Source organism: Melanerpes formicivorus, unplaced genomic scaffold (genome assembly GCF_026170545.1).
Source record: "Melanerpes formicivorus ecotype bairdi unplaced genomic scaffold, bMelFor1.0.p_v2 SCAF_10, whole genome shotgun sequence".
NCBI classification, from domain to species: domain Eukaryota; kingdom Metazoa; phylum Chordata; class Aves; order Piciformes; family Picidae; genus Melanerpes; species Melanerpes formicivorus.
In genome coordinates this window covers 17,557,004-17,578,001 of record NW_027142362.1, presented here as the reverse complement: position 1 = coordinate 17,578,001, position 20,998 = coordinate 17,557,004, and the positions used below count along the sequence as shown (strand labels likewise).

The 20,998-nt window shown below is 38.0% G+C and overlaps 1 protein-coding gene across 9 annotated transcripts in view; it reads right to left on the bottom strand.

Annotated features, from left to right (window-relative positions):
- The window catches only part of TJP1 (tight junction protein 1), a 192,482-nt gene that overhangs the window by 11,430 nt on the left and 160,054 nt on the right, over positions 1 to 20,998 (bottom strand). For 7 of the 9 annotated variants that reach the window (XM_068143969.1, XM_068143970.1, XM_068143968.1 and 4 more), the window contains 16 exons: positions 20,804 to 20,948; positions 15,090 to 15,226; positions 13,670 to 13,775; positions 12,718 to 12,868; positions 12,063 to 12,171; positions 11,241 to 11,460; positions 10,641 to 10,825; positions 10,390 to 10,485; positions 9,846 to 9,928; positions 8,956 to 9,166; positions 8,353 to 8,453; positions 7,399 to 7,752; positions 6,737 to 6,988; positions 5,073 to 5,972; positions 4,648 to 4,742; positions 3,939 to 4,163 (listed from right to left, as the gene is read on the bottom strand). In XM_068143969.1, the coding sequence (XP_068000070.1) occupies positions 3,939 to 4,163; positions 4,648 to 4,742; positions 5,073 to 5,972; positions 6,737 to 6,988; positions 7,399 to 7,752; positions 8,353 to 8,453; positions 8,956 to 9,166; positions 9,846 to 9,928; positions 10,390 to 10,485; positions 10,641 to 10,825; positions 11,241 to 11,460; positions 12,063 to 12,171; positions 12,718 to 12,868; positions 13,670 to 13,775; positions 15,090 to 15,226; positions 20,804 to 20,948 (3,370 nt within the window). The remainder of the gene's footprint in view (positions 1 to 3,938; positions 4,164 to 4,647; positions 4,743 to 5,072; positions 5,973 to 6,736; positions 6,989 to 7,398; positions 7,753 to 8,352; positions 8,454 to 8,955; positions 9,167 to 9,845; positions 9,929 to 10,389; positions 10,486 to 10,640; positions 10,826 to 11,240; positions 11,461 to 12,062; positions 12,172 to 12,717; positions 12,869 to 13,669; positions 13,776 to 15,089; positions 15,227 to 20,803; positions 20,949 to 20,998) is intronic. The other 2 variants (XM_068143972.1, XM_068143971.1) reach the window with 1 other exon arrangement.

The window sequence follows — 20,998 nt, the reverse complement described above, 5'->3', positions numbered from 1 at the left end:
CTAGATATGATGTGAGATTGTCAGTGAATTAAGAAGTGGTCAAGATCTTGACAGATATTGAAATTAAGAAGGAGATTACACTAATCCATTTGTTACAATCTGTTTAAGCAAAGGTATTCAATATATTGAAAAAAGTAAACAAAACACAAATCCCAAATCTCTCATTATCTAATCTGCATTAATTTCTTCAGTCTTAAGATACAAACAATGAAGGCCTTGAAGATCATGTTCTGAGGGTACATTCATAGCAAGGGTTTCTAAAGCACTATCAATAGCAGAGCCCACACCATAAAATTCTTCTGATCACATTCCACAGTTCCTGAAATTACGTCTCAGAACAACTATTGATGAACCCCAGGAGAGACAGGAAACCAAAAATATACTGAAGACCTTCCCTTGGCTTTTAATACTTATTTTGCTTATGTTGCAAGAAAACACATTTCACTTGTGGATGCCTCTCTCTTACCTCTTCACTTTCTGTACATTGATAAAAGTGTATTGGGTCACAACTTTGGACATCAGTGCTATTGCTTCAGAGTAGTTATGAAACTAAGAAAAGGGCTGATGAACTTTTCAAAGTATGCTTGATGACCACATGAATGTGCTGCTCTGTGAGCTAAACAGCCTATATATGAATGTCTCTCTTAGAATCAGTATTAAAAAATAGGAAGAAAGAAAGAAAAAAATCACTTCAAATCTGCTGTGTAAGCTTCCACTCCCCCTAACTTTACGTAAGTCCCTAAGTTATTGCTGCACATACATTCACTGTTATTGTTCCAGGTGGGTAGCTGCTACTTCCTTAGTACACCGCCTGCTGGAAATCACTGCTTCCCAGAGGGACTATTAATCAGGGAAGAGAAGCACTCTAAATGTCCGGGCAGGGGGGGAAGGTAAATAACCATACAAAACCAAACAAAAAACTCCAACAAAACAAAGACACCAACCAACCAAAACCTACCACACTCCACACCTAATCCAAATTGTTTGCCAGCTTTCTGATGAATTAGAAAATGGAAAGGATGGTGCATTTTGATGGAGGGAGCACAACAGACAGCCATGACAAACAATAAGCACAAAGTTGTGCTTAATATTCTTCACATTCTCACTAATCTTATTCTCCTGGCATAGGCTCCTGTTCAAGGGTCAACTACAATCTTAACTACATTGTTCAGAACTTGTATGCAGTGAAGGTGGTCCACAACAAAATGCCTGCTTACAACTTTGGAGGATATAAATGAATTTCCTCTAATTACTTATATGCCATTTTCCAAGCTGTTTCCCCACTTCATTTGCTACAAATACACTAATTTGAAATTATGGAGAATTAAACTAGAACAAATCACTGAGCAATGGGTTATAAGACTCAGCACAGAACAGAAAATTTATTGAACTGCACTGCTCATTTTCCATTTCCATTCAAATAGCTTCAGGTATCAGACACTCACCAGCTCAGCTAAAGTGGTTTAAGAAATTAACATGGAATACAGCCTGATCTGAGGAGGCAGCAAGGAGCAGTAACTGGTCCATTTGTGTATCTTAAAACCTAGTCATTCCAAATTTCAGGTAAGCTACCTCATTTCCACAGTATAAGTGAATGTAGTTCACTACATTGAACCAAGCAGGGAAAAAGAATAATGCACTGCTCTCACCTGTAGGGATAGAAGCCTCAAATTGCTCCAACTAGATCCACTAAAACACGTTTATCTACAAGTTCTCATATCAGGAGATATCCCTTATTCCACAGTTACTGACAACTGTAAAATGCTGGTATGGCATTACCCATGCAAAGCAGCTTTAGTTATGGCACAATAAAGGATGCAAATAAACCCCAACAAATTAAGAGCAAACAAATTCGTACATGCACAAGTGGGAAAAATACATGCTTCCACAATACTCAGAGGCAAAGAACTTCATGTAGTTTAACATTAACAACTGAAAAAGTTGTAGCTATTTGCTCATGAGTAAATAAAACCTGTCCTGTGTACCCAGAAGGCATTATACAGATGATGCATGATCAACAGTTCCTCTATCATCCAAATTTAGTCCTCTATTTTTAGAGAAGTTTATTCACAGACTAGCAATTACCATATACATTCACTGAAGAAAGTTAAAAAAAGGCAAGCAAGTAACGTTAGTATTTTAATCTTTGTCTATTTGCACTGGACTACCCTGGGTAAATTTTCTTTCCCATGTTTGTCCCTTCCTGTTAAGGGTTACATTCTTCTCAAAAAAAACCCAAAAAACCAAACAAAAAACAACACACCCAAACCCTTACACATCTTTGTCCTCTGATACATGAAACTTAACTTTAAAAACAGTATTCTCTTATTCCTCCCTAGCAGTAATGTCACCTTCCCATAAATACAAGCCATGTAGTTACACACTAACTCATGATCCAAATAAAACCAGAACTAAGCAGCCACAGAAGTATGGAACAATCTCTCTCACTTAATAGCAGTTTTGCAGTCCTACTGCTCAGGGTAATGGAAATACAATGGAAGCTTGCAATGTCCTCCATCTGAAAAATTTTAGTCTTCACAATTACTTGATGAAAGTTCACAGTGTTCCTCCCAAAACATTACTTGCCTTTACAATGGCAACAGATCCAAATGAGTAATTTGGGGTAACATCGGTTTTTGTATGTGGGAACAATTCTGAAAATGAAGTAGCTGCAATAAGAGGCCAGCCACTAGGGTTTGGGTTTATCCCAGAGAGCAGGACAAATATGTTCCCATCTTTCCATCAGAAGACACTGGGCAAGTGCATAGGAAGGATAAATAAAATCCTTGACTGAAGATCAGAACTGTTTACAGATTACTATAAGCATTCCTTCCTTAGCATGTAAATAAGTAATATAAGCAATAGTTATGATACACAGACCTCCTGATTAGGAAAACAAAACAACACAAATCCCTGAATCCTTTAAAACCTATCAAGCATTTGGAAAAATTCTTGTGTTCTCAGTTCAGAAAGGAAGACAGTGGAAATGATAGATATCACACAAGCTAAGAATAGGATCGCTGAGCTCATATCCTTTAAGGCAAGCACCAGAATAATGCATTTTGTACATGAAAAGCTGCTTGCACACACACTCAGCACTGTAGAACTTCAGAAAGCTAGTTTATCACTTTACTCTAAGGACCTCATTTTCATTTAAAATTACCAGATTTTCAGCTTCACCTGAGTAGCCCAGAGTTTGAGCACCAACGCAACCAAAGCCTTCAGAAATGCCCAATTTTCTGCCTGCGCGGAGCAAGCAAGGACAGCTTTTCAGAAAAGCAGTCACACACTGTTGAATTAAAACAGATACTGGAAGTTCAGTTAACTGTAGAGAGTATTGACAAAGTTTGTCTAAGTATCCACCAGCATAGCCAGTTCTTTACTTGAGCTAAATCTGTGTACAAGCTTTTACACAATTTCTGTATCAAAATGTTCCAAATTAAGGAAGCAGAACAATACAGGAAACAGATGTTTCCATCAATACACTAAATTCCAGCCTCAGTAATATTCCCTGAAGGCTCAGTTTCCTAATACCAAACATGGCTAAAGCGTACAAGCCTGTCTACAGAATAAACACAAGCAAAACTAGAAAAAAAACAAACCCTCTGCTTTGAAAGATGTTTAAGCACTCAGCATTAGACAGACTAAAGGAAATACTTTGTTATGCTCTGTTAGTAAGTGGTAAGCCTAAGTACTAACATGTCAAAGGTCCTGAAACCAACAAAAATTTACTTCATCTACCGGAGCAAAAAGTTAGAGTTCTTTGTTTTCAAACTGAAGCCACTCCTGAACAGAGAAGATGATTTTGTGAACTCAAGGTAATTTCAGTTAGACACAATGAATCCCTGGAATTCCACTGTCAGAGGCAAAGTTTCTGGTTTAATTCCAAGGACCTCCCTCCTTTTTCAAACTGAAGAAAAATAAATGCCCGAACTTACTTAGCATAACTGGTGAAATTCAGCTGATTCTGCGAATGTATTGGTTTAGTGGGCTCAGAATGATGGCTGGCAGCAACCTGTGCAGATGGCTTATTTTCAAAACTCCTGCGATCGAAGTATGAGAGCTGCTTCCGATAGTACTCTTCATCTTCTTCAGGATCATAATGATTTGAACGCACAATGTCTTCAGGTGGCTTCACTTGAGGTCTCTGTGGTTCTGGGGCCCTAATCAAGAATAATAATAGAGATGCTTTCCACAGCCGAACAAGCATAAGTATCCAAATGAAAGTTGTGTTCCATAATCTAGTTACTAACAAAGCAACCAAAATGTAAGACTTGTAATTGCACAGCTTGCCTTTTTAACCTGTACCACATGGAAAGTAGCTGTGGCACAGCACAAAGAAAATCCTTATTTTTCTACCTTATCTTTTCCCTTTTGTTTTACTTTCCAATTATCTCAAGCATAGAAACAAGTAAGATGGAGATATTGGCTAAGTTTCTTCCTCAAAAATGCTGGTACCAGAGTTGTGCTCCTCCCCAAATTCCCAGAAATCTCCCAGGGAACTGACTTCATGCCCTACCTTACTATGGACACAGAGATCACAGTGACACATTCAGACTCTGAAGTTTCCAACTTGAAACAATAAGAAGTGTTTTCTGAATATTATAATCTTATATTGAAAACTAAATGAAATAGCAGTGCATCTACCTGTAAGTTGTTTTGTCGTGTTCATACTGGCTTTGAGAAGTTGGTTTTGGACCACCCACAGTTGTGAGTGTAGGCTTAGGTGCTATTTCTGGAGGCTGTAAAAAAAGTACAACATATTTCTCTTCGATTCTAACATTCAGGAAGATACAGCATGTCGAGTAAGAAAATTAAGACTGTCCACCCCCTCCCCTTAAAGGAAAACCAGAATGAAACACTGGTGATAGATGAACAGGAGTTTTCAGCAAGTAAGTTGCCCTTCATTGTTTTTAGTACAGGTTTCAGCTTTTGCTTTTAGAACATGCTGCAGTTAGGTTTCTAGAGCCTATTGTACAAGCAGTATTTTCTTTCCAAGACAGCATTTTACTTCATGCAATGCACTCTCAGTAGCAAAAAGCAGGAATGAAAAAAAACTTAAAACAACTTACCTTGACAGTTGATGTATCACTTGGGTCCTTCATTTTTTCCAAAGATGGTGATCTTCTTCTTTCAAATATTTTAACCCTACTTCGCACAGATTGTGGTTTCATGGCTGGATCATCCTCTTCCTCTGCTAGAGATGGTGGTGTAGGCAGTGGTTTACTGTTAGAAGGCAAAACTTCCGTTTTGGTTTGTGATGAAGCAGGAGGAGGAAGTGAAACACCTGAACTGCTATGAGAAGGCTCATATTGTCCCACTTTAGCATTATAAGCTTGAGAAGGACCTTGTTCATAGCCTCTTACATGTGGGTCAAAGTACGGCTTGGGTTCAGGAGACCGAGATATGGCTGACTGGTATGGCTGAGCTTCTTGTTTGTATCTACCATGCGTGTCATATCCAACAGTATGTTGATCTTCGTATCGCACTTGTGGTAAGCTGAAGTTTTTGGGTGCATGTTCATAGCGAGGTCTGCCATCATAGCTCATTGGAGGGGGATCCTCAAAACGAGGTTGTGCTGGATAATAGCTACGTTCTGTGCTCTCTTCTATATTTTGTCTGGAATCAAGATCCCTAGGTGGCTGGTTTTCATAAGCTGTTCTTGGTTGGTTGTACGGCTGCTTTTCATCATAATATGACCAATGCTCCTCATAGGGGGGCACGCGATCATCATAATGTAGGCGAGCGTCATAACCACGAGAAAACTGATCTACATAGTTTGTAGAATCATACCTATATGTTGACTGTTCATAGTCCCTGCTGGGCTGCTTTTCTGCATACTGAGCCTGGGATTCATAGACCAGATTTGGGTCTCTTTCCTGTCTCTGTACTGGGTGATTAATTGCTGGCTGTTTTAAGACGTAGCTTTGTCTGGACACTTCTTCATTAACATACGGATCCTTTCGGTATACCTGTTAGAGAGAGGCATACTTTTCAGTTAAAAAGAAGGGTAACTGCAGCTGCCTTTGAAATTCCATGTTTTGAACAAATCTTAGAGGTAAATATTGGATTTTATTTTGTTATAAAAGCAGAGCAATTCGATGCAGTGTTTGCAATCACAGGAAGTTGAGCTTGCTGATTCAAAAGATCCCTTCTAGTCCTATTTTTAAGCAAAACCACAGAAGTCAATTAAAAAAGGAAGAGGAACAGTCTCACACGTTTGGGGCTGTGGCTAGGTTCGAGGGGCCACTTTTTTGCAGAGGTTGGAAAGTGTGAAGTAAATTGATTTACATATTGAAGTTATTTCTAGCATTGCTGATACAGTGTCACCCAAGAAATTTCATTCATTTTCATTATGAAGGATTTGGCATGATTTGAAGTATAAAAAGACCTAGAGCAATTTTAGGGAAGTAACTGATTTTCTCAAGGCCTCAGTAAACAGCAGAACACTCACAAGCTGAAAAGTCACACAAAGTAAAATCAAAATACCGAATGCAGCCCTTTTTAAAAAAGCCATCTTTTCAGGAAATGAGAAGCATGTAGTTTGAAGCCATGCACACAAAACATTACATGATGCTTAGCAATTCAGATACACTGGTTTTTGTAGCCTGAATGATCTTGTACAGGAAAAAAAATTAAAATAAAGAAAGAATTGTCCAAATAAGGGCGAAACAAAAAGATCAGGCGCTAGCTGGATGTATAGCAGGAAATCAGCGCAACAGTGTGGCACAGGTACCTTTGCTGGATCTATATGCGGCGATAAAGATGATGGCTCTTGATCTCTTAGGATTATATGAGCTCCCTCAGTACTTGATGTTCTTAAGGGGCCCGCCTGTGGTTGGTAAGAGTTGTAAGGAGCAGCAGTAGGCTCCTCCAGTCTGACATTAGTTAGGTTTACATTAGCATTTACTGCAGAGGTTGATGAGGTTGCAGGGTTTGATTCAGGCGACGGGGAAAGGTAAGGGACTGCAGGTGAGGCTTCTGCTTTCTGTGAAGTGTTTAAAATATTTTAAATATACCACTATTGAATCACTGTATAACTTTTTGATTTATATTGAAATAATTTAAATGCTTTGATCAAAGCTGACAGATGTAGAGGGACATTTACTTGAAAAGTATCATGCACTAGCACTTCTGTTAATTCATTATGTTGAAGAATAAATAAAACATTTCATCGAGTTAAACAGTACTTCAATACCCCTCCTGCCTCAAGGAGTCACTACAACAGACAGGGCAAGATGATTCACCAATTCATTGTAACATATTATTGTTGCTTTTGACATTCTTGTGTGCACTATTGGTACTGGTAAGCAGAATATGAACACAGATTTCTTGTTCCAGAGAAGTTGCAACCTGAAGTAAGTGCATATTGATATGGGTATAAAATTAATTTCTTACCGGCTGAGTAGTAGTAGTTTTAAAACCTGAAGAATCTATTCTGAGATTTGGTTGTGGCTGAGCTTGAGATGTGTAAGTAGGGTAAGTCTGAGTTTCATGATGCATCCCAGAAGAATCCTCTCTAACAGGTTCAGAAGATCGTGTAATAGCAGATTCAGGAGGAGTTCCAACCTCATCATTCAGAGTTTCATCCAGTTCTTGATCAGTGTAAGCACCCCCTTCTGTATCTGTGTCTTCATAATCAGATGTGTGTCTGCTGTCTGTGCTGTACATGGAATATTCACTACCAGGAGCTGAGAGGTAAGAAAGGCGGTCATCGTGTAAATCAAGGTCATCACTTGTAGCACCATCTGCCTGTGTCAAACAGAAATCAAAGTTTATTGAAATAACTTCTCTAAGAATGTTATTTCACTTGAAATGCAAAGCTAGGGATTTTTTTTTGTGAATAATTAAGAATTGAACAAATGGAATGCACTTATCTTGTTCTGAACAGAAAGTCTGGTACACAGATTTCTAATCCAGCAGTACAGCAACAATATGCAAATTCAACAATGCTGAGTATCACAGGGGACGAGAAATTTGCTTTCAGTTGCTGAAGATGTTAAGCTTACACATAAAAGCCTTTTCTGAAGTCTAGCTCTTTTAATTTTACTAAAGAGTTGAGCAACTATCAGTGTAAAGGAAGCATAGCATCCATGGAAATCAGGGTGTCTGAAAAGGTACAAAGCCACACTTTAAAGTGGTACGATACTGGACTCATTGATTTGAAGGTGAAAGGAGCTCTACCTGAATAGAAACAAAGATGGAAAAAACCAAACAAACTACAAACCCAGCCAAACCCCCAAACTTCATTCCAACAATTATTTGCCCATACCTGTAATACCAGTAAGAACAACAAAGAAAGCCCACCAAAATCTTTCTTCTTTGTTTTCTTTCATACATAGTATTTCTCACCTTTCCTTCTGAAACCCACACCAGTTGGTTCTGTTGTTGCTGAATTGCTTCCTTCAGAGCTCCATACCAGCCTTCATTCATTGAATTCAAGTTAATGGTAGCTAGAAGCACAGAATGTTGGTTTGATTTATGATTTCTGCAGGACTATGAGAAGAATGTTACTAAAAGCAATATAAACTGATAGGTTAAAACCAGGAGACTAAATAGTAAATATTAGCGTTTGAATCAATCTTAAGGCCTGACATGGTTTAGGACATTTTGTCCCATAGGAAATACTGAGTTAATAGTAGCTTAGGAAAAAAGTCAGGCTTCAGTTTATCTAGACTGAAAAAAAAAAAAGCCCAAACTAGATCATCTTCCTATTTATTCAAATGTTTGATTTTGTTTTATGATCCTGCAAAGCCACCAGATCTACATGTCATTCTGGTGTTTCAGATTCTGTGCAGTCATACGCAAATGACAATCCATCAACTACTGGTTATTGAGCAGGAGAACCTGGACAACTCAACAACTCCTTGACATGATCTATTCACAGAAAACACTGGAAGAAGATGTTGCTCTCCCCTCGCCTCCGACTCAAAAATATTATATCCAATTCCTTACTTGTAAAGAGATGGTGATTATTCTTGCGTAGCTTATGAGCTCTTTCATACAGCTTTCTGGCACTTTTGCGTGATTCAGGGCACAATCTCATTCTCATAGTCTTTACACCCTGCTTAGAATCAGGGTTTAGGAACACTACAATAGGGTACCACTGGGCATAATTCAGACGGTCCACTGCATTAGGAGTGACATCTAATAAAGCATGTTTGTCCTGTTGTGATAAAAAGGACAGAGGCAAGAAAGTGAATCCCTTACACACTGGATACATTTTAAGCATCTTCCACAAACTTATTTTGAATTGTCTTCACAGAGTTTGCTGTTTTAAAGCATCGATTTAAATTCTTTTCCCACTTGAATAATAGAAATCAAACCTATTCCAATACCAGCCTACATAGGTATGTACATTTTGAACTGTAGGAAATAAAAAGGTGAGCAGTAGAGCCTCCTATCATGAACTAATGTTAGAATTTTAAGTGATATTAAAGAAGTGAGAGTGAAGAACTCTTCCCCACAGCCCTTGCAAAAAAATATCATTAGTAATTTGTAAATTGGGATGGGGGAAGACAAATGACACCATTAAATAAAGTAGCCATTTCTAGCTGTACTGTCAACACAATGACTAAGTAAAAGAAGAAACAGCTTAAAACAGCTTTAACAGATAGAGGACAACACTGCCTGCAACGAAGCCTAGAATTACTTCTAGTTCTTAATATGGACAAGAAAAAGGAGGCGAGTTGGTTTTTTTGGATCTTAGCAGCAAAAAGACAAAGATTTTTTTTTAAATAAAATCAAACATTCATCAGTTGTTCTCCTACATTTAAGAACACCTGACACTTGACGATACCAGTTTTACTCTTGTGTTACAAGAAAAATGATAATGAAGAACTTACTCTGTCAATTATCTGCTTTATAGTGTGAAGACGAATAATACCAGAACTACGTTGGTCAGTACCAGCATCTCTCGGTTCACTTTCTAGTAAAGAGGATGCAGTAAAAAAAAAAAAAAACCAATAAATCAAACTGTTGTAAGCTGACAACGTAGCCTACATTCCTTTATTACAATAAACCAAACCATTTTACAGCTCAAATTGTCAATTCAGATTGAAGACACTCCTGCTTCAAAAATATAACACGAATCTACCCACGAGTGTGGATATAAAAACTACTACATGTTTAGAAAAGTACTTAGAAGTAGGATAAAGCAGCACTGAATGAAAATGAGATTTGAGAAGTCTATAAATGGAGCTAACATTGCTTTTATATTCAGAGAATTATCAGCTACCAACCAGTCAAAAAGCTTACATTTAGCCTGCTACTTTACATTGCCAACATCTTGTTAAACATGCAAACAGCTAAAGCAGCAATACAGAAATAATCTAGCAAAAGAACACTGACTGTCCCTGAACTCCAGAAAAAAACTGATCTCAGACTTACTTGCAATTTGAAAGATATCTGGTTCTTCTCTAGCAAGTTTCTCCCGTGCAACATCAGCTATTGGACCAAAAATGGTTACAGGCCTGAGAAATCCAGCTGGAATTGAAAAGAAACAACAAACAAACAACAAACAATAGTTAAAATATACTGATGGCTTAAACCAAGTGCAAGATAGTCTGCATAATGCATAGGCTAATACAAAGCAAACCACACAAGCCTGTTAACTCACAAGGGTAACAACAAAGCCATACCTTCCCGAAGAACAACTCTTTCATAGGCAGGAAACTTTGTCTGAACAGGCTGGGCAGAAAGATCTTCTCTGCTTTTTCGGAGATTTCTTTTCGAGCTACGCAAACCTCGGAATCTCCAAAAATCTGCTCGATCTCCTCCGGCTGTCTTTGGAAGCGTGTACTGTACACTGGCTAGTTGCTCAGCTCTAAGGTGACAACAAATCCCCATCAGTTATCAAGCAAGTCAGATTCTGAAGTAATGCTTGACTAGCAAGCTTACACTTGCAAAAAAACACTACCATGTGCTGAGTTAGACTTTCCTCATTTCTCTATTAGAACGTACAAGATTGAACTACTGACAATGAAATTGCAGCCTCAGTTATAAAGCTGTCTAAAGCTTTATTTTCAGTATAAGACACAAGGCTATATAAAGTGAAGGGGGTTTTGTGGACCATACAAGAGTATAAACAAAACCATAAATCAGATAATTAACTTCAATTTGTTTTAACACAGTCACTTGTGACTAAGCCAGTTCTCCAAATTACATCCTGCAGATGTATCAAATCATTCATTACACAGATGTAGTTCCAAAGCAGCAACTACAGTATTTTAAGACCGTACCTGTTTTTGTTAGGTATGATACCTCTTTCAACTTCCTTATGATTCTTGCCAATTCGAATTGCCAGCCACGAACCCAGTTTGCCATTGTACAGAGTGTCCACCACCCGGAACACTTCACCTTTGTTGAAACTTAGTCCATAAGGAGATTCCTTTTCATATTCAAAATGAGTTCTGATGTAGAAAGAATCCCCGACATCAGACTCAACAATGCGACGATAAACTGAAAAAGAAACCCCAAAACAGAAGGCATCACCTAAGTTCAAGTGATATTCTACTGCTCAGAACTACTCAACAGCAGTGGCTCACCTTAACATTCCATTTCAAATACACAGTATTACTTCAAGAAGTTTTAATGCCTCAGAGTTGTATAATTTTTAATAGCAAACTCTACAAACAAATTCAACTGTCATAGTCAAGAATTTGATGCTAATGGAAGCTTATTCAGGTCCCCTGGAAGGAATTCATCTGAGAAAATAAGGTTTATGTACACACAGCACATCAGCAGAACCATTCGTTTTCAACAGCATAACAGACTCTCCCTATCCCATCAAGGTTTCATGACAACACTTTTGTCAGATGCTAAGGTTTCTTTTTGGTGGGTTTTTTTTCTAGTTTTGGGGTTTTTTTATGGAGGATTTTTTTATTAGGGGGATTGTGCTTGTAGTGATGGCATGCTGTCATGATAGAAATCTCTACTCCATGTGTAGCACTTATCTATCCCAAAGACAGAAGAACTTAAGTTTTCATAAGGTGCTACTTTTCTGCAAGGCAGAGCTCAGCTGTTATGCACTACTACATTGTTCCCACTACACAAATATTTACCATCTTTTTTCTTCTGTGCCAGAATGGTTACTTCTTCACCTTTAGGAAGATCAAGCAGAAAAAGGACAGCTTCTTCTCTGATGATATTGGTGAAGTCTACATTATTTACCTGGTATCAATGAAGTAATCAGTTTGACTTAGTATACGACATTATAAAAGACATTTAATTATAGAATGGGAGATCTAAACCAACTTATTCTAAGATTCTAATTTATGCTAAGATTTTTCTTTAAATTCATTTCCATGCATACACATTAAGCACTTATCTCAGTGTCTCTTGTACCTCCAAACAGTCTCACTTTATTTCTTGATAAAACCATAGCCTCCAGAATAATAGGTGGTAGTTCATTTTATATTCTAACAATATTATGGAGTATCAGTAACATATAGAGCACTGACAATATACTGGCCCAACAGTTAAAAGAGGGAAAAAAAGAAACAGCTTCTTTAGCAACCAAGTCACGCAAGAAACTGGGGATAAGACTTCCCAACCTCGCTAGCAACAGTACAGTCACAGGAGACTTCAGTGCTATCAAGTCATCTAAGAAGTACATACAGGAAAAACAAGCTAAACTACAAAGGCAATATATTCTACAAAAGGAAAACTTTGCTTTGGTACAACTGAAAAATCATATTGTTGCTGTTTTCGACATACCCTGAGAATCTGGTCCCCTTCCTCTAATCCTTCTTTGGCTGCAGGGCTGTCGTCCAGAACACCAGCTACAAATATGCCAACATCATTGCCACCTGCTAGTCGTAAGCCCACGCTATCTCCTTTTCTGAACTTCACCAGTTTCATACTTGGCCTAGAGATTTAGAAAGCATTCATTTAGAGGTGTAATAGCATTAAATATCCTAGAAAATCTGAGACTGAATGCATATAAAGAACTAATTTGCCTATTTCTCAATTAGAAGGATATAACACTATGCATATCATTAACTGCTGATCAACTGCAGCATTACAACACCTTTATTAGCAGTGCTTCAAAACACCCACCTGTATTTACTTATTTAGTGAGTTTGGCTTGTCTTCCAATCAGACAGTGATTTAAGTGAGGTACTCTGACACTTCCAAAATTGTTGATCCTTCTAAAGAATTATGTTTGCATGGAGATGTATTTTGTCTCTAAATAGATTAAGATATATTTGAGACAAAACCAAACTAGGATCTATTCTCATGTACACTAATGTCCCTAAAAGAGATCCCAGTTGGAGCAGACTTATTTCCACAGAGTGACTTTGCACACTTTTGCAATAACCTTTATTCATTGCTACAGTGTCTCTTCTCTCTGGAGACAGACACAAAGCAGGAGGGGCGATGGTGCCTAGGGAGGGATAAACAGTGCAATTTCTTTTCACCAGCTCAACATTGCAACTGCTTATTTCCATAAAAAATTAATAGATTTTTAAAGGGCATATTATGCAATGGAAGTGCCAACAAAATTCAGGAAATAACCCTAAAGTCTTCATCCTAAAATTTCTTAACAGAAGTGTCAGGACAGCATATTGCACTTTACATCAGGACATTTATGCAGGTTGTCACCTTCAATAAAAGCTTGGCTTGCTCAAGGACCAGGCAGAGCCAAAAAGAGTTTAGAGTACATTACCGAAGCATTCCATCTTCATGGGTTGAATTTGGTAAAGGACCATCAGATGGACTGACTGGTAAATCCACATCTGGCTGACCTCCTTGTGCATACACTGGCTTTGGTTCTATTAAAACATCAGAAGGTTTCAAATGTCCCTTAGGTCATTAAAAGTGCAGAAAGTAAAGCTTCATGAAGAGCTTAATGGCTTCTTCAGTAGGCTCCCTCTACCCAACTTAAACTCACTCAGAAGTGAAAAACTAGAAACTCAGAAGACACATTATGCCGTTCAAAGTACTGTGATTACTGGTCTAATTGCCACTTGGTAAAAATCCCCAAACTTCAATAAAAATCCCAAACTCCCATCCAGACAAAATATCTGTGTGTCTCTTGCCATTCACTCAAAACCAGACCATTTCATCTTCTCCACTAAACAACAAAACCCCCACAGCACTTGTTGCTAGTCTCTCAGACCAACTATTACTACACTACTTTGGATTAAGAACTCTCTCAAAGGTCTCCTATCTTGGATGGCTTTGCATTATACCAATTAGAAATTTTCAGTATCTTATAGAAATATAGAATCCATCTTTCTAATCTCACTGCCGATTCCTTTTCTATACTGGCAAACAAAGTTACTTCATTTGCATCTTTTCCTAACACCACTGGTATAAGGTCACCTCCTAAGACTTTTTCTTTAATTCTAGTTGCTGCATCAAATATTTTCAAGCTTGAATGTGCTTTTTCTCATTCTACCTAGTCTCTTTACAACAGCTCCCTCTAAACCTTCGGCATAGTTTCTCTTTTTCCAAGTTCCACTGAAGTGCCTCATTCTGTAACAAAAATCTTTTAAGTCAGCCTGTCCTGAACAGTGTCATAATCACTGTATATATATTATATATTTTTTTATTTTATTTAAGTATACCATCTGGCTTTTATCTGCTGCTCATCATTCCCTTCTGGAAAAGAGAGATGAAATTGTGGTCTGGCTTTATTAGTTGTACTGCACTTGTTAAAATGCCTTCTTGTTCTTACGACTATAGGTTGGAAATGCTACAGCAACAAAGCATTTCAGAGTATTTTCGATTGTCTTCCGAACAGTAGCTCTAAACAGGCTTAACTACATCCTTGTTCAGATATAGTCTGCCTCTCAGAAATGACAGATTGTAACCTTGAGAAGTCCATACAAATCTCTACAAGTATCACCTAAAAACATAGCTCTGAACACTGAAGTTTGACCTCTATGTAATGGCCAGACTCTGCAAACTTAGGTTTCCTGGATCAAAACCCTAAATGAGATTGTGGTTATAAAGACTACAGATTCAGAAATAAAAGTCATTAGTGCTCAGTCTAAGACTTTGGGAATCATTCCACAAACATGCAGTGACAAAGTTTTCATTGGTCATCCACTCTCAACAACATGGATAATTCATGTTTTCACCTGGGAGTGGTGGAGTTTGTTTTTCACTTCTTTCAACTGCCACCTCTTCCATAGTCTTAGAAGCATCATCTGTATTCTTCACAGGTGTGGAGACAGCTCCTGGCTTAGTTATTCTCTCATCTTCTCTGCTTCGAAGACTGCATTAAAATAAAAAAAAAAGGTTCCACTCTGCAGAGCAAATTGCTTCTATGACCTTTTATTAGCCAAGTTCAGCTTTGCTAATTACTATTTAGCAAGGTTTGGGTTTTAAGGCTATCATTAATAATTTGTAATGTTTTTTTTCCCCTAACTTCGTGTTAATAAAGGACTTCTCTAGATGTGCTTATTTAGGAAGAGCAAGGACATGGCACAGCAGAAATCATACATATGTGCTACATACTGAAAGCTATACAAGAAATGGAGAAGCAAAAGGAAGGAAGGAAGGACCAAATGCAGTTAAAATGGTCTTTTTCTCGCCCCTCAGTCGCAATTGCGTGGGTTTGGACTTTATTCTTTGGCTTTGCTGTGATAAAGCTAATATATCTGTTCTATTTGTGTGGCAACTGCCTCAGAAAACAAGTGATGCTAGAGTGACTCTTACTAGGGTGCAGAGATAAAAGGCACAACACAAAAACACCCCTGATTTCTCAGTCTTCAGAGAGAATGAGGCCTGCAATCCACAGCTACTACAATACAAGAGTGCTTCTCATGCACTCAGTCATCCAGGTATCTTACCAATTACAGACAACTCTGCTTCTTACGCATTTCCTATACATGCTTCCAGTGTAAAACAAAAGTACGTGTAACAAAATATAAAAAACAGCCTAGAATAAAACCCCCCACCCAACCAAACTACAACCTCTTCCTTCAAGTGAGATCAACTACAGCTCAAAAGGACAGGTATTTTTATATTTTCCTATAGAGCTGTACCATGGAAGACTTGAACAAAACATACGCCCTGTATCAAAATGTTAACTACTACACTCCATAGCTATCTGTTGAATAGCAACTCACTCAGTAGAGTCAAAGCAGATGAACATTAATAATCAACTGGAAAAACAGAAGAATATATCGAAGAGGCAGTCTTAATTCCAGAGCATACACATTAGAGAGTCATGAGATGCTCAAAGTACTCACCTAAGAGCTAGCAAATAAGCACAGCTATGAAAATTATTTGAGATGAAACAGACACAAATCACAGCTTTTTATATAATCTCAGACTTAATTTCCAAGAAGGAGAAAAAAGAAGTTACACCTTCAAAGACACCAAGGGATTGGTCCGTATGTGCAAGACCATCTCCTCTCACAACAGAGAGGCTGTGGGGTGGGAGGCGTGTGTGTGAAGGGACACACTTTTCACTACCAGCAGCTAGATGGTGCTAACAGGCAATAATGAGTTGATTAAAAAGATGCTGAAGCCATTACATCTAGCAAAACAAGTAAGCATTTATGCTACTTCCTTCCCAAACTTATCCAATAAACATTTTCCTATTCATCTTTCAAATTTCTAGCTTATGTTAATTTGTAAATGAGCAAGTACATAAACTAAAAGTTTATATATTTTACTTCCAGCAATGAAGTACAACTGGACTCCTCATTCCCTTGAAAATAGTTCCTGGTTTACTAAACACAGATGCACACATTTAGCTATTTAAATACATACAAAGTGCCTTCTAAACAAAAAAGTTCTGTAGCACTTAGAGCTGCAACTAATTTCCCTCCTCACCCAAAGATTTTTAGGTAAAGAGGACTAGATAAGGAGATAATACAACTTTCCCATGAACCCTCTCCACCTGCTTCTGAGCCCCTTCTAATACTTCACAGAAGCCTTTCAACCCCCTACTATCTCTGGTTTGCTTTAAAAATAAGGCAACCCCCCTTCCATTACTATACAAGGGGGAATTTCATTTGACATTGCCATTCCACAAAGTCCAAAACCACTACAATTTTAAGCTGTTTTATTCCTGCATGTCAAAAAAGAGCATAAATATGGGAAAACACAAAGCTCTCAGAAACAGTAACTGAACTACAACTAATGAGAACACAGCAGAGAAGTGTCAGTTAAACAGCTGGATCAATACACTTCTGTTATGCATGTAGGCAAATAAATCCTCCCACCTAAAATGCCTGCAAAAGGTCAGTTCTACTCCATACAAGACAACAAAGTTCAAATGGGAAAAAGTTGATAGAAACACAGTTATGATGGAAAAAAAAGGAAGGGGGGGGGGGATATCAAAACAGTAGGAGAGAAGAATTTTTCTTGACTTTGCTCAAACAGTTCAGTGAGCATTGGCTTTCTCACACTGCAAGATGATGCAGGAAACAACGCGATGCTGTCACTGGCTCTAGGTTACAAAATCTTGTTAAAAACTGACAGCTGTGCTTCCCAAAAGACAGAGGTGTTGTTCATTGTCTGCATTGTGACACTACTGTTTTAACATCCATGCTGTGTGGGACATCTTCACCTCACTTCTTCACTGCCTTTTTCTTTTTAAAAGAGTAATTTCCAGATAACCTTCAGTCACAAAATGTACTCAGCTCCACAGTAGTGCCATCACCTGTCCTCAACAGATTGCCTGCAACACAGTTCAAATGTTTGCACAGAAAATTTTGAAAAATATAAACATGCAGGCTCTTTACAAACTATGTTTCGCATATCTCAAGCTGTTTAGCATGACAAAACAGAAAGGGCCAAGAGGCATCTTTCTTACCACATTTAAACAGGGTCACTTTTTGCCCTATGTTACACTTTTCCAATTTGTTTTGAAAAAGGAAAGAAAACCAAATCTCTCATGCTATATCTTAATTAACAACCAAGTTATGGAAGTCAGCTTCATTCTTCCAGAAATAACCTGGATATTCAGGGGGATTTCCTCAAGCTACCACATCCTTCTGGCTGAGCCTGAAATATTGAACAAAATCTTGTCACTCCAGTATGCAAGTGAGGAAGGCAGCATACCAAAGAGTTTTGAAGTCAGAATTCTTTCCACTGGTAAAGGGGAGCTCAGAGACAGAATCTGGCAGGCTTGCCAGCACATGGCTGGAAATGCCACTTTTCCAGGTGGGTCACACCAAAAGCTTCTCTAGTTCAATCTGTTACTGCCAGCAGTAAGACCAGAAAGTAAGAAAAAGCATATATGGTATCTTCTCCAAGTGCTTTCCAAATTTGAGTGCCTTTGCTCCTTCCAGCTTTTTAAGCACAACTCCTAAGACATTACACAAAGTCACCTTATGTTAGCTGACCTTCTATATTTAAGATACACTATTCTTCTGCCTAAACAGTTGTTCTGCATATCTTCAAAACTACGTGCATCTTTTAAAACTATACTTAACCTTTTAAATATGATCTGCTCAGAGAGTCCCTCCACAAAGACAGGACACATTTGTATCTTATTTCACTTAGTACCTACTTCAGTATCATCTGGCTATAAATTTTCTGAGTCCCCAGGGTTCTGTCTGGAGATTTCCAAGATTCCTTCTCTGCATTCTTTTCAAGACTGACTAGGAATAATTAACAATCCTCCAGAAGTGGAAAGGAGAAAAGAACGTAAGTGTAATTAGTCCCTTTTAGTAGTAAATTAAGAACATGTTCTAGGATTCTGACTTTCAAAAAGACTGTTCAAGAGGTTATCTGTGAAGTTCTGGACTAAAGAAAACTACTGTAATGTAGTAATGTAATGTAATGTTTTTACAGAAAGCTCAAGTAACAACTGCCATAGAAATTCCACCTAGAAAATCCAGGAAAACTGCAGACACACTGGTGCATGTACCAGTATGGAATACTGAAAGATGGAGAAAACAGAGACCAGACTCCAAAGCAATACTGGAGCAAGTCTGTTGACAGATTTCTGTACTCAAGCACACACCTAAAAGCCTCAGTCTGTAGTTAAGCTTGTATGAAAGGACTAAGAGGACTGCCCTGGCATTTCTCTCCTCATTAACATACAAACACTTGGTAGAACAGGGTCTAAATAAAGACTTGTTATCTGCAAAACATTTTAAAAGTCCTCCTTCAAGCGCAGTTTGGGGACTTCCTGTACCTTTTCTTCCTCAGTCTGCCAATAGCAAGCTTTTTTTTCCCCTCTACCCTACAGATTTTCTTTAAGAAGAAAAAAAATCTTAAAAAATGAAGGAGTTGCAACCACTTTGCTGTTACAGCAGACTCAAACTCATACCAAAAAACCTACAATAAAAAGCTGCTTTTAGTATGTTTTTTCTTTATGTGGCTCAGGGCCTAGACTTTGTAATCTTGAAAGGGATATGTCCAACAGGAAGCCAATCCACGCCAGGCAGCCCTTGTTCATAAAGTAGATATAGCGGATGCATTCAGAGTCGAGATAACTTCAAAGTCCCTTCTCAGGAAGGATTTCATTCTTCTGACAGTGTTAATTCATAGAGAGGAAGTGGCCATCTACCTAAAACACTGCAATAGGACGGGAAAGAACTAACACTAGGGTAAGTCAGTCAGTTTCATTTTTATGGTGGTGTGGTCCAAGAAATGAATTCTAAGGTGACCTCACAACCATGACAATCAAATCCCTGCATCTGGGACTCTGCTCTTAAGTTTTTCTTACTGATATGGAGCTCCTACTTGAAAACAGAGCTTTCATGTCATACAGTCCCTCCAAAATAACATACTCACAAGAGAAGCATCTGCAATCCACAACCCCAAACAGCTGTACATGTGGGTAAGAGCAGTTTTGCAACTCTAGAAAGCCTTAAAAGACTAAAAAATCTTGAATGTGTAAGGTGGTGTTTTTCCCATGGGAACATAACCAAGCAGGCGTATCTTAGCTTTATGGAACAGTTAATTGCATTTCCCCACCCCCCACCCCAAATTTTTGACAGCATCTAAAACTCTTCAAATGCAGGCTTTTAATTTGGAATTTGCCATTCTAACTTTTGCTCCATCATCTATGAGCATCATAGATAATTTACCTTCACGAGACTGTAAACTTTTATCTTATCACTATTTAGTACAATCTAAATTTCCAACATTAAAGTTATATTTTAATAGATTCAAATGCCATTTAAAAATACAAACACTATGAAAATGCAGAACAGGATAGATTTATATTATTCAAAACTACAGTTTCAGATAGCAGAAGAAAACAACTCCAAACCATACAACAGAATGATTTTGTATGAATTCAGATAAAATCAGACTTACATACTTCAGTATTATCATCAATATCCTACTATCAAGTTCAACTATTAAAAGCCATATTCCAAAAGGTAGATGTGCTGTGAAATATACCTTATTTTGTAGGAATTCAGTATACTCAGAGACAAAGTCTTTGAATGAAGGTTAGTGAGAAAAAGAAAAAGCCTATACCTAAACAAGATTTCAACACGTTTACCCAGGCTAGACATGCAATAGGAACTGTGCTACCAGTCATCTCAAACACCTTTGCAGCTAACTGCTTTCTAATCCCAAAACACAATTGCACATGCTTCAATAAGATATATCACCATCAAATTTACACTGTCATTCATATAACCAGACTATAAGATTACGTTTAAAGGAGTGATAACACTGAAGTTAAAGGCTGTTTCTCTTAAAGTCTAAGGAAATCTGGACCATTATTAGCTGCATCTCTTTAGAGGAAGAATGTCATATTACTTATTACCACAGTTGTGCATCATATTTGTAACACTGAACATATTCAAGCACTCCTACAACTTATATGTCACATTAAATAGTTGATATAAAAATAATACAATGCTGCCATCACCTGCCGTTGCTGGGCTGCTGTGGAGAATGTCTGGAATGGTCTGAAGGCTCTGACCTCTGGTCAGGAGATCGTGAACGACTGCGGCGGGGCCTGTCATGTGATCGGTTGGAATGATCTGATGCCAGCGACTGAATTTCTGAAATGTCTGTTAAATAAAAGTTGGTTTTCCATGAAATGATTGTAATTAAAATGGTG